At 38.5% G+C, this 13,353-nt stretch overlaps 1 protein-coding gene across 2 annotated transcripts in view; it reads left to right on the forward strand.

The window, feature by feature from the left end:
• The window catches only part of Fitm2 (fat storage inducing transmembrane protein 2), an 85,932-nt gene extending 73,803 nt beyond the window's left edge, over positions 1-12,129 (forward strand). Inside the window, exons 1-4 of one of the 2 annotated variants that reach the window (XM_010631448.3) lie at positions 87-215; positions 4,030-4,146; positions 7,083-7,196; positions 11,301-12,129. In XM_010631448.3, the coding sequence (XP_010629750.1) occupies positions 4,070-4,146; positions 7,083-7,196; positions 11,301-11,991 (882 nt within the window). In that variant the 5' untranslated portion in view covers positions 87-215; positions 4,030-4,069 and the 3' untranslated portion in view covers positions 11,992-12,129. Of the gene's footprint in view, positions 1-86; positions 216-4,029; positions 4,147-7,082; positions 7,197-11,300 lie in introns of those variants that run through there. The other variant, XM_033767074.1, reaches the window with a different exon arrangement.
• Positions 12,130-13,353: the final 1,224 nt, after the last annotated feature.

Consider the following 13,353-nt stretch of genomic DNA (forward strand, 5'->3'; position numbering starts at 1 on the left):
GCGCAACGGTCGACTGCCGCGCTGCCGAGTCACTGGGGTGGGAGGAGCCTGGGCAGGGGGCGGAGAGCGTGTCTGTGTGACGCAGGCGCAGTGCGACTTCACGGGCGCGCACAGCCCTCAGCGGGTTTGGATCCGGTTCAGTCAGGCGCGGCGGTCTGGGAGAGACGTTCTGAACTGACTGGACTGGATCGGCAGAACGCCTCAGCTGCTAGGAGGTAGGTGCCCTGAAGCGATAGGGAGGGACTGCGGCTCCGCGTCCCGGCCTCCAGGTCCGGTTTGGCTGCGGAAGGCTTCCTTCGGGCCCGCCCGTTTCCCGTCTCGTAGTCTCCCGGCGCCGAGCGCCTGGGCCCGCCTCGGCCTGGGCCTTTCCCGCAGCCCCTCATCCGCTGCGGCCTGGACCTGCCAGAGCTCGGCGTTCTCGCCTTTTCCCGCCTTTCAGTCCTCCTTGTGCAGCCTGCCCTGCTTCTCTGCTCTCTCCCGCCCAGCCGTAGCTTCCCCTTTTTCCCCTCTTAGGCCGCCTTTTGCCCCTTCCCGCCTTTTCCCGCTCTTCTCCGGGCCCCATTCTCGTTGGCGGCCCCTTCGGCTCCGCTCCCATCTCTTGTTGCGCCTCCGCCCAACTCCAGCCGCTCGTTTGGGCTCGGGCAGTCTGTTGAGAGGCAGCTTTCCAGCAGGAGACCCGGGCGGCCTTGTCCCCGCGCTCGCAGCCGTCCTGGTCCCGACCATTCATTCCCCCGAACCTGTTAAACCGCGACTGGCCCAGATTCTGGTTAGAAAGAATTAGCAGGGTGCTTTGCCTGTAGCCGTCCGATCTTGGGGATTGTGTACCGAGAGGCGTGGATATATTTTTGTCCTGGGGGCCTGGTGTTGTTTGCTTCGAGAGTCGTTGGACAGGGTTTTCTTCCTCAGGCTCCACACTTCCTGTGGTCCGGGGAAGTTTCGAAATCTTTTAACTTTGTGATGACAAGCTTATGCGGGTCCCGCTGAGATTGTTCTCGGGTCCTGGAAATGTGGAATTAGGCTTGAGGTTTAAGGAGGTCCTCGTTAAAATGAAAAGATGTAAACAAGATTGTGATACATGCCGTTCAAGTCAGAAAGCAAGGAATTTCCCTTTTGATGGAGGAACTTACACGAAATTTACCTGTCATTTTAAAGTTTTTGGGAAAATCCGAGGCAAAATTAAATTGAGATGTGATTTGACTTAACGCAAAGTAACTTCTAGTAAGTCTTTATAAGTTTGATCTCTGGGGATTGTTCACGAAATCTCTTCGATGAAAACGGCAGAAATGCCTTCCTCAAATTTAATACTAATAAAGAAGGGCAAACCAGTTATATCTGTTGAACAGAGCTGGTTGTATAACTCTTCCTATGAGTAAATGGGAAGCTAGAAATACAGAGAAGCACAAATAAATTTCTAATGAAAACATGTTACGAGCTAGCTCTTAAGGGGAGAAGCACAAATAAATTTCTAGTGGAAAACCTGTTACGAGTTAGCGCTTAAGAGCATACCTAAAGCACCTTGGCTCTGAGTTAAAGTAATTGAAAAAGGTGAAGAATTAAGATGCTGGAAACCCGAAAATAGTTTACACAGGATTTCATTCCTAAAGTTTTAATCTGTATCTAGATTTTTATGTGGTCTGTTTTGGTTTTTAGATGATAGTCTTTCAGTATGTCAACAAGAATGTTAAGTTTATATTAACACCTAAGGTGGTCACCTCCCCAGCTATTAAGTCAGCACTGTATAATTAAAAGTTATATCGTGCAGAGCTTCTTAGCACAGTGTTATATTATAAATTCCTAGAGGACAGGAATGATATTTTAGACCTTAGAGAATGGAGACCTCAGGTCCCCTATATGTCAAGTTCACCTTTCTATCCCTAGCATCTAGTCTAGTGCCAAGCCTATGGTAGGAATTCCATAAATATTTGTGGAAGGAATGATTTTCTGCCTGTAGAGTTCAGCAATGTATACTTAGATGTTATGTAGGGTTAAATATTGACTGATTTCCACAGAAGCCCAAAAGAGGGTTTGTGTGGGGTCTTGGGAATTGGAGAAACTGGCCTAGATAATTTGTTAATCCTATAAGGGCACACAGGCTGAGTGTCTGCTCATAAAGTGACTGAGGAGAACTGTAACTAAAACTTTAATTTAGTCCTTACAGCAGTAAGAATTTATTTACAACCGATGGTAGCACTCTTTTAGATGCTGTGGACCTTCAGAATATGTGAGCATCGCGCACTCCTCCTCCCAGTGGTAAAAGGACATTGTGCGTTTGGGGGATCCTACCCTGAATTGAGAATTAGAGACCAGTGAAATGTGGGATTGTGTGAATGTTTCCTTCATAATTATGTATTGGTTAAGTAAATGGACAAATATATATGTGGAGTGTATATTTAAATTTTTTAATCTTATAAAATTGAGGTGAAAGCTAGTCATTCTTTTGAGAATGTTTTCATTTTCCCCCAGAGAAATCTGGCTAAAATACCTTAATTTCTACATATAAATAAGTGAATAAATGAAGAGTCTTGATTCTCTTCTGCTTTATGCTGCTGCTTTGTGATACTTCATGGTTACATTAGACATATTATGACACTTGACCTTTGGCATGGTAGAGATCTCACAATAATATCAAATTCACCCTTGGGAAATGACCAGATAAGGAATCAGAGAGAATCCTAGGATTGGTAGAGAGGCACTGGGCCTCAGGGTGGGGGTGGGGTTAGGATTATCAAGTTAGAAATAAGAGGTAAAGAATATCCTTTGCTTTAAAAATTCTTTTTAAAACAATTTTTTAAAAAACTTTTTTCTTTCTGGATACTGTGTTATTTTGTTGTTGCTGTTGAAGATTTGGTACTATTTACCCTTAGTAAAAAAAATAATTTGAAGCCTAGATTTCAAGAGTTTATTAACAGACTTTTCTTGTTTTGGTTGGGCTTCCATCCCTCTTTCATTGTTTAAATATAAAAAAAAAAATCAAGATAGAAGAAATGGAAAACTTTGGTTAATCAAACTAGTTGAGTGGAGATTATTTAAAGGCACAGTAGTTTTTTACTTGCTACTTCTTTAGCCCTTGACTAAAACCAAGTTCTATCTTTATCTCTGGAGTTGCAAATATGTAATTTATTTGCTTTGTTTAATAACAATATTCAAAGCTATTTTAAAAAGTACAAACTTATAAGTAGAGTATGGAATGATCAGTAATCACTGAAATAAGTTTCTAATCTGTTTTAACAATGATTATAATGTCTTGTTCTCAGATATACCTGCATGCATATTGATGTCTTGCTTAGGATTGCCTTAGAGAAATGGTTATTGTGTGTCATGCGTTTATATTTAACTAGAATTGTTAAGTTTAAACTCGACAAATCACATTTTAAAACATCGAAGTGCTATAGTTTGAGCTTTTCTCTAATTTTTCTCTTTTTCTGATGTAAAGGTTAATTTGTCCATAGATACCTATGACTGTGGTGATTTTCACCCTTGTTAAAAAGTACAGTAAAAGAGACAAAAAAAATTATTTTAAGATAAGATCTCACTGTGTAGTCCACACTGGCGTCAAACTCCCAGTCCTCCTGTCTTAGCCCACTTCCCAAGTGGTGGAATTGTAGGCATATGCCACCACCTCAGCTAGATTTTAGGTGATCTAGTTTCCAAAACTGTCCTGGGGTGTTGGTATCAAGTATCTGGACAGTTTGGATTCTGTTATAATGCATAATCATTTTCTGTGTTAATGGTATCAGGAGTGTAGGTGGGGTTTTTTTAATTGTTTTGTTTTTGGTATTGCTAGAAATTGAACCCGGGTCCTGTATGTGTTAGAAAAGTGCTGTAGCATTGAGTTATATTTCCAACCAGAAATACAGATTTTTTAAAAATAGAAGACATACTTTTTTTGGTACGGGGGATTGAACTCAGGTCCTGTGCTTGTGAGGCAGGCAGCAGCACCACTGAGCTAAATCCCCAGCCCAAGGACATACTTCTGATGCTACTTCTTTTCACTTTGCTTATCTTATTTTTATCTTTAAATTTTTTTAGTATTAACGGGAACATCTATAGAAGTATAAGAACTTTCACAATGAAATCTGAAGCCAAGGATGGAGAGGAGGAGAGTCTACAAACTGCTTTCAAGAAATTAAGAGTGGATGCGTCCGGGTAATTAAATATGTAACATATTATTTGGAGTTATTTGTTTACTAGATTTAACTAGTCCTTTTCCTTAGTAAGTTTCTCATCTTTACATTCCCAATTATTCATAGACTATATAAACCCTAATAGTGTGACATTCTACCAAATTCTGCACTATGTCATTTTACTTTAAAAAGAAACCCTTCTGTTAAATTTGAAAGTAGCAGCTCCCTTGTACTCTTAAGGTTTAGTGCTTTGGTTTCCTTTAGCTTTGTTGAGGTGACCCACTTCAAGGCTTATCAAGCAATATGCCATCAGAGATGACCTCATACTTCTCAAGGGAATCACAGTATTTTTCACCAAAAGTGAATTGGTCCAGTAGAAATCTATGAGACATTGTTGATTTCATGGTTTCTGCTTGCTGAGTCTATCACTATGGAAACCTCTATTCAGTAGGGTTCTGTCACTGAGATCAATAATCTTGGACCCTCTGGTCAAACTAATTAGAGCACCTGCAGACCAGCTGCTGTCTGAATGTTAATATTTCACTCTTTGCAAAATGTTCTTTGCAAGCACCTTCTTGCCTCAATTCTTTTCCCCAGCCAGAAGAAATCGCACGATTTCAATGGATATAAGAATTTTTATGAATGGAAACCAAACATGAACCTGACTGGAAGACTATAAAAAGTAGCAATTATAATTACTGATTCTTGTTTTTCACTGGGCCCTCAATACTCGGTTAAGTACTTTGTGCACATTATTATTATTATTTTTGTTCTTGTTGGTACTGGGGATTAAACTCAGTGCCTTGAATTTGCTAGGCAGGCAGCAGAACCACTGAGCTAAATCCCTTGCCCCCGTTGTGCACATTATTTAATCCTCACTGCCACCTTAGAAGATAGAAACTACTGTCATTTCATTTTACAGATGAGACATAACACAGATTAATCACTTGCCTATTGGTCACATTGGAAGAAGTGGCAGAAGCCAAAATTTGCATACAATCTGGCTCCAGAACCTATGCTCTTAGCCATTTCTTTATGTACTTTATTTTCTTTATGTACTTGAAGAAAATACCTAGCATAAACTAAAAAATAAATAGAAGTTAGTTGTTATTAAAGCTGTCTGCCTACTACTGGCACTATTTTTGACCTAACAAGTGAGATTTATGTTAATAGATATGCACGGTACTATAGATATTAAAAAGTCGACATTTGCTTCCATGATACTTTTTTTTTCTCCATTGTTTTCCCCAGTATGGTCATCTTACTGTTCCTGTCAATACTTTGATAAGCTATTTTGTGAAATGGAAATGAAGCAGAAAAATAGATAGTTCCAGATTGCGATTATAGTGTATTCTTTTGTGATTTCTAATATAAAAAAAACTTTAGAAATCAAGAAAATACTATGAATGCGTGCGCGCACACACACAGGTGTACATGGAAGCCCCTTAGTGTGTTAACTTACAGAAATTATTTTTGATATAGTCTTTGTTGATGTAAGAAATCAGAATGTAAAATTAAGTCATTTTGGTGTTGTTAAAAATTACTTAGACCATTATAAAATATCTTCAAAGTATCTGTACAATATATGGGTGTAAATTGTGTATTTGTAGTATGTGATCTGCCTTGAGTGAAATTACAGGAGGAGAAAGAGCCCTGGAGAACACTGGAAGAAAAAAAAAGAAGAGCAGAAGGGGCTCATCGTTAGCATGACTAAGCAGAATAAAACGTGTATAGTGTGCCATACATTTTTAGTTTCATTTTGTTGCTAGTTTATAAATGGGACTTCTGAAGGACTGACTCATAAACAAACCAAGCCTTACCAGGAATTTAGCATGATCCTGCTCAACAGGTTTTGATTCCTAAGGTGTTTGTCCTATCAGGACAAATATCTATATATATTTGACTAAAATAATACATGTATATTATAGAAAAATTTATACACAAAATAGGATAAATAAGTAAAAGTCATAATTTATCATAATCCATTTTATCTGTATATAATACCATATACTTTTTTCTAGATGAGATTATAACGTGTAGGTATTACAGGCCATTTTCTCCTGATATTATAAGCATGCTCTCACATCAGTAAAAGCTCTTTTGTATAAGTAATTTTTAATAGATTCTTAATGGTTTGTTATATAGATATGCCATAATTTATGTATTACGGTATTTTTTTGTTGAATATTTAGGTTATTGCTGGTTACTTTTTATTTTAAATTATGTTTCAGTTTTTATCTTTTCAGTTTAGATGAATTTTTTTTCTAAAAGATTTTTATTAGTATAGCATGTATAGAAGGAGTCAAGAGTACGTGTGTGTGTGTATTGGTATATTTCTATGTATTAAACCTGAAAGAATTTATGTCAAAATGAATGTTGATAGTCTCTAGGTTGTGAGATTATGGGTAGTTCTTTTTTCTCTTAATTTGTTAATGTTCTTTAGTGGAAACTATCACATGTATACTTTTAAGCTAAAGATTTAACTCTGAATATTTCAAGTTTATTAGTTTGTAAAACTTAGATTATTTTTTTTAAGTTGTATATTGTTTTAAATGTGTACTTATTTTAAAGCTGGATTAAGCTCCTAAATGTTTTAGTCCCATTTTAAACTTTGGTCTCACGGCTCTCGTTTTCCTGCATAAAATAAATGGTCAGTGTCATTAGCATTCTCTCTGAAATCGAGGCCTGATCTGCCCTAGATAAACAGCCTAAAAGTCTATTTATATCCTGCTGCTGGCTATACTTAAGAATCACTTTTTGGCTTGTGATTTTGCAACCATGGGCTTTAGGGATCCTCTAAATTTAATTTTGGAGGAAATTTTATACTAAAATCTGATGAGTTTTTGAGAAATGTAAACTAGAAAAAATAAAGATATTGTTAAAAGTGATAGTTGCATTAGAGCAATACGTTCTCATTTATAGTTTTCTGTAGTAGTAAACTTTTGTTCTTGTCCTAAGGTCCGTCGTATCGCTGTCTGTTGGAGAAGGCACAAGTGTCAGAGCATCAGTCAGAGCAGCAGTAGAGGATACTAAACCTAAAGCCACATGTCAATCTAAAGACAATTGGCATGGGTAAGAGCTTCTTATTGATATGATTTTTATCTAGTACCTTAAAATACTACTGGATTTTCTCCTGAGTAGCCAGGAAAAAAAAATGCTATGATATGGAATTTAAGGCACAGCAATTAAGAGGACTCATTCTCATTCATAAGTTTGCTGAAACTTTCTCTATGGCTGATTCAGTGTCAGTTTTTATAAATATACGTGTGTTTGAGAAGAATATTTCTTCTCTAAATGTTCTTGAGTTTGGTGTCCATTCAGACTTTCAAATTTGGTATTTGAGTCTGGGCATGGCTGCAAATCGCTGTAATCCAAGCTACTAGGGGGGATGATCAAAAGTTTGAGGCCAAAGTATGCAATTTATCAAGACCTTATCTCAGAGTTTAAAGGGCCAGATGTTTCAGTGGCAGAGCCCTTAACTAGCATGAATAAGGTCCTGGGTTCAATCTCTAGTACTACAAAAGGGGTGGGGTTTTGAAACTTTATTTCTTTTTTGGTCATCAACCAATCAATAATTGAGAGATAGGTTAAAATCTACACAGGAATGAATTTATCTGTTTTACTCTTAAGTTTTATATTTTTGCTTTATGTAATTTTGGGATGATTCTGCTAGGTTCATAAAACTTAGGATCACTCAAGTTTAGAATATTCCTGGGGAATTGGAACTTTTACTATGTAGTTTTTCTAAAACCATTACAGGGGTACCTCGGTTTATGAACTTTGTTTTACGATTTTGGGGAAGACGGCTGTATTTGTGTTTGTTGGGGGTGAGATGGCCATGTTCGTATTTGTCACCTGATGTGGAGTTTGGGAATGGAAGCAAATTTTTGCTGAACACTTTTTCATGAACCAAATTCATAAACTGAGGTATTACTGTATATGGATTTTGTCTTAATATAAATTGTCTGGAATTAATGTAGCTAGTCCAGTTTTCTTTTAGCATTTGCATAGTATGTATTTTGTTATTTCAACTATTCTGTGCTTTTAAATTTTAAGTGTGTCTTACATAAATAGCATATGGCTTGGTTCTATTTTATTGTTTTATTCAGTCTGATCATTGGGACCTTATCTGATGAGTGCTTTACATTTATTTTATCAGTGTTGTTATTTTGACTTACCATTTTCTTTGTTTTATTCTGCTTTTTCTTTTTTTTTACTTTTCTTCCTCTCCTCATCTTTAAGAAATTATTTGTAATGTTTTATTTACTTTATCCCATTGTCATTTTTCCTTATATTGGTTTGGGAATTGTATAATTGTTCCAGTCATTCTTTTAGTTGTTAGCCTAGAAATTTTACCATGTGTATGAGAGAGAAAGAAATGCTGGGATTCGAACAGAGAGGCAGAGACAGAGAGCGGGAGATATATATATATATATATTCTGGAAATTGAACCTAGGGTCTTAACACTGAGCTGCATCCCTACCCCCCACTTTAATTTTAAGACTTTCTAAGTTACACAGCCTCAGCCTCCCAAGTGCTGGGACTATGGACCAGTACACCACACCTGGCTTTTCATTGTCTTTTCTTATTTTAATTCTTATCACTATGGCTGTTCACCCAACTCTTTTATCTCAGGCCCTTCCCCTAGATAACTGCCTTACACATAAAGTTAACTAAACTATTTTCTACTGTTTATGTCTCATGTCCTCTTGATAAATATAGTTTGGTTTTTCTTTTTTTTTGGTGGTACTAGCGACTGAATCCAGGACCTTCAAACTGTTTTTATTTTGAGATAGAGTCTTGACTTGAGTTGTTCTACCTGGGCTAGAATTGATGATCTTCTTCCTCAGCCTCTTAAGAGAGTACAAGGAATTAGAGATATGTACCACCAGTGTCTTTGTCTTTGTTTTAGAAAGATAGACTTGATATACCTGAAATCATACTTGCAGGTTGACAGTTAATTTTCTTTAGCACTTGAAGATACTATTCATTCATTGAAGATACTATTCATTCATTACTTGATTGATATTAGAAGATCTACTATGAATTTAATCGTTGCTCTTTTGGAAATCTATCTTACCTCTGGCTGCTTTTAAGATCTATTTTGTTTTTTGATACTCTATGGTTTCTTCACCAGATTAAGTGTAGATGTGGGATTTTTATTTATCCTTTTCCAGTTTTTCTGTATCTGTAGATTTTCTTTTTTGGTTTTTTGAGACAGGATCTCACTATGTAGTTGAGACTAACCTGGAACTCACTATGTAGCCCAGGCTGGTCTCGAACTCACAGTGATACCTGCCTGAGCTGTTTTTTGAGACAGGATCTCACTATGTAGTTGAGACTAACCTGGAACTCACTATGTAGCCCAGGCTGGTCTCGAACTCACAGTGATACTCCTGCCTGAGCCTCCTGAGTGCTGGGATTATAGGTGTGCGCCACCATGCCTGGCTGTATCTGTAGATTTTCATTGATCAATTCGGAAAATTCCTTAGCCATTACCTTCAAAAATTGCTTGTCCTTTATTTTCTGTATTCTTCGGAGACTGTAGACCTATTCAGTATTTGGTGTTCCTCTTAACTTCTTTTACATTTTTTCCAAATCCTTCTCTCTACTATCTTCTAGGTCAGGGATGGACAAGCTTTTTTTTTTCCTTTTGGTACCGGGGATCGAACTCGGAACCTTGTGCTTGCAAGGCAGGTGGCACAGCCACTGAGCTAAATCCCCTGCCCCAACAAGCTATTTTTAAAAGGATTATGTAGTAAATATTTTAGACTTTGGAGGCCAAGAGACAAAAATTCAAAGATAATCCGTAGGTCCTAATATAAAGAGAAAACACCTATCCTTTGCTGTTTCCCTGTGGTGGGCCCAACAAGCTGAGAGACACACTTTTCATGTTCATTGCATAACAAGTCTCAGGATGAAATTAATAGCCTGAGAGAGATCCTGGTGGAATGGGTGGGTCAGGTTTTACTCTCTCAGTGACAACCAGATTGCAGCGTGTCCTACTGTCATTGAGAGATCCTGGTATAGATTGGAACCTTGAATTGAGATTCTAACTCTTGATGCCTAGCTGGTGGTGCCAATATGTAGGTGGTAGGACAGCAGGCAGCGGGGGGCAAGGGGATGGAAGGGAGAAGAGGTGTGGCATCCCAGACTGGTGTCAGTGGCTCACAGTGCTAGCCCATTGGAGTAGTGTCCACAAGCTGTACAGAATAAGTAGGGGGTGCTCAGAGTAGAGCTCAGTAGCATAGCATGTACTTAGCATAGGGAAGGCCCTCAGTCTAATCCCTAGCTCTCCCCCCAATAAAACCAAGCAGGGGGACCAGATTTGACCCACAAGCAACTAGATCAGGTTTATCTTCTAGTTCAGTAATTCTTAGCTCTGTGTATTCTATTTGGGTATTCTGTTTAGTTTAATTCAGATTTTTAAAAATTTATTTATTTAGTAGTACTGGAGATTGAACCCAGGGCCTTCACACTAAGCTACATCTCCCACCCTTTGTATTTTTTATTTTTCTGAGTTGCCCGGGCTTGCCTTGAAGTCATGACCTTCCTGCCTTAGCCTCCAGAGTAGTTAAATATACAGGCCAATGCCACCACACACAGCTAATTTTAATTTCTTTTCAAAATGCTTTATAATTAGTTATCTTATATACTGTACCTGATAATTCCTAGTATCTGAAGACCTCACGGAGTCTAAATCCTGTTTTGTTTATTGGCTGTTACCAATGATAAACAAATCATAAATTTGATACTATTTAATAATACTGGCAAAGTGGCTATTTGTAGCATTTGCTTACCCAGTACTGCAGTTATATTTAGGCTTAGGGCACATTAGGCTTTATAGCATCAGTCTGTCTGTGCAAGGTGGTTCTTCCACACCCACTGGTAAGAGGTTCCCAATCCTAGGATGGAGACCGGGCAGGTATTCCACACCATATATTTGGCCCAAGTGGTTCCATTTTCTTACTTGTTTCTGTATCTTCTAATAAGAGGAGGTTGAATTCTTTGAAGCATGAAGCAAACTTAGGCAGCTTGGGAATAGAGACAGGTACATCTCTTTGGGGGAAGTTTGTGACCTTAAACTTACAAAGTTGAGAGGTGGTAATTTCCAACTATCAAGGAATCTATTCAGAGGGCTCTGTATCCCAACGTCGTCTTGTATATTTTTCTTAGGTCTACAAGGAAGTCTTCACGAGGAGCAGTGAGAACCCAGCGTCGTCGACGTTCTAAGTCTCCTGTCCTTCATCCTCCAAAGTTCATACATTGCAGTACCATAACATCTCCTTCCAGCAGCCAGCTCAAGCATAAAAGCCAGACTGACTCACCCGATGGCAGCAGTGGGCTGGGAATTTCAACTCCTAAAGAGTTTAGTGCAGGAGGAGAAAGTTCTACATCTCTTGATGCAAATCATACAGGGGCAGTTGTTGAGCCTTTGAGAACTTCGGTTCTAAGGCTACCATTGGAGATTAAGACCGAAGACTCCTCTGATGCTACCCAAGTCTCTCAAGCAAGTCTGAAGGCCAATGATCTCTCTGACTTTCGATCTGTTTCCAAGTTAAACCAAGGCAAGCCATGTGCCTGTGTAGGCAAGGAGTGCCAGTGTAAGAGATGGCATGACATGGAAGTATATTCCTTTTCAGGCCTGCAGAATGTCCCTCCCCTAACCCCAGAACGAATTTCCACACTTGAGGACTACTCTCAGTCACTGCACACGAGAACTCTGTCCGGCTCTCCTCGCTCCTGTTCTGAGCAAGCTCGAGTCTATGTGGATGATGTGACCATTGAGGACCTATCAGGCTACATGGAATATTACTTGTATATTCCCAAGAAAATGTCTCACATGGCAGAAATGATGTACACCTGAGAGCAAGAAGCTAACTTGTATGCTTTAAACCAATGAAGGGTTGTCAGATTTAGTTAATGGCAGACTTTGTGGCCACTTTGTGAGAAGACACTCTTTCTGCTCACTGTGCTTGCAATAAAAACTTTTCTTGGCATCTCACACTTCATTCTTCAAATTTACTCTCTTAGTTCTTACCTACCCACCAAGGCAAGCAGATCAAAGAAAATGTCTCTCATCTAGCAGTGTTCCCCGGGGATGAAGAAACAATTACTAGAGACTGGCAGCAGTGGGTTTATGGTGATAGCCTTTGTAAACAGCAGTTTTTCAGATCTGTTTAAGATTTGGTAACCAAGAAAATCAAATGTTATAACTGGATCAAACATTTGTCACGTTGTAGTTGCCAGCTCAAAATATTTGAAGTTGTAAGACTGATTTGAACCATCTCTGATTTAACATGGATTTGTGTCCTTAAAGATTTCTTATGTTGTGGTTGAGCCAGAAATCTGAGGTCTAGCTTCAGTTTGAATAAACTAGCTGGCCTTCCTGTATTGTTTGAGAGTCACTAACCATCACTAAATAAACCCCTGCTGGTGCTATTCATCCTGAGATGTGCTATGTGAAATTTCTCAAAGCTGTGTCAATTGAGGGAATACAATATTTGAAACTAGTGTGCATCTTCTTCTTCTTTGGCATTTTTGTTTGAAGTTTATTTCCTGCAGTAAGTTGTATATGACTCATACTTCAGTTTCAAATGCTATAGGTGTTCATTACATCTTTGAACTGCACAACCTCTGAAGATAATTTTTTACATGGTATATCCTAAAGCATTTCCAGTCAGCCCTCCCAAAATTCCTTCCAAACTTTTTTAAGTGCTTGTTTTCAGCTGGAGGATTAGTCCCTTATCTTTTTCAGATGGTTGCAACATAAATATTGTATATGCTACATAGTTTGTATTTCACACCATCCTGGGTATGCCAACAAAATTGAGTGAAAAATATCTAGACATGCTAACGTAATAGTGATAGGAAATTTGTTTTATTTAGATTACAGAATAAGCCTTTACTACTCGCTGAAACATCCCATTGATTACATAGTTGATTCCTGACAGTGGGGTCATGGGTGATTTGTATTTGGGAGAGGTAGGAAATGTAGAAGACTCTTGCTAGTTTCTAATAATGGATTTAATAGCACTGAAGGCTGTGGTGAGGGCAAGGGAACAAAAGGCCATCATAGCCCTAAAAACTAACTGACCTATTTCTTAATAGTGACAGAAGGTGCACTACTTTTATCAAAGGCAGCAATTCTCAAACTTTGATTTTCCTTTACCCTTACAAATTCAGCACCCTAAAGAATTTATGTGGATTATAGCTCATCATTTGCCAG

The sequence above is a fragment of the Fukomys damarensis genome, unplaced genomic scaffold (assembly GCF_012274545.1).
Source record: "Fukomys damarensis isolate Sample0158 unplaced genomic scaffold, DMR_v1.0_HiC HiC_scaffold_22, whole genome shotgun sequence".
Taxonomy (NCBI): domain Eukaryota; kingdom Metazoa; phylum Chordata; class Mammalia; order Rodentia; family Bathyergidae; genus Fukomys; species Fukomys damarensis.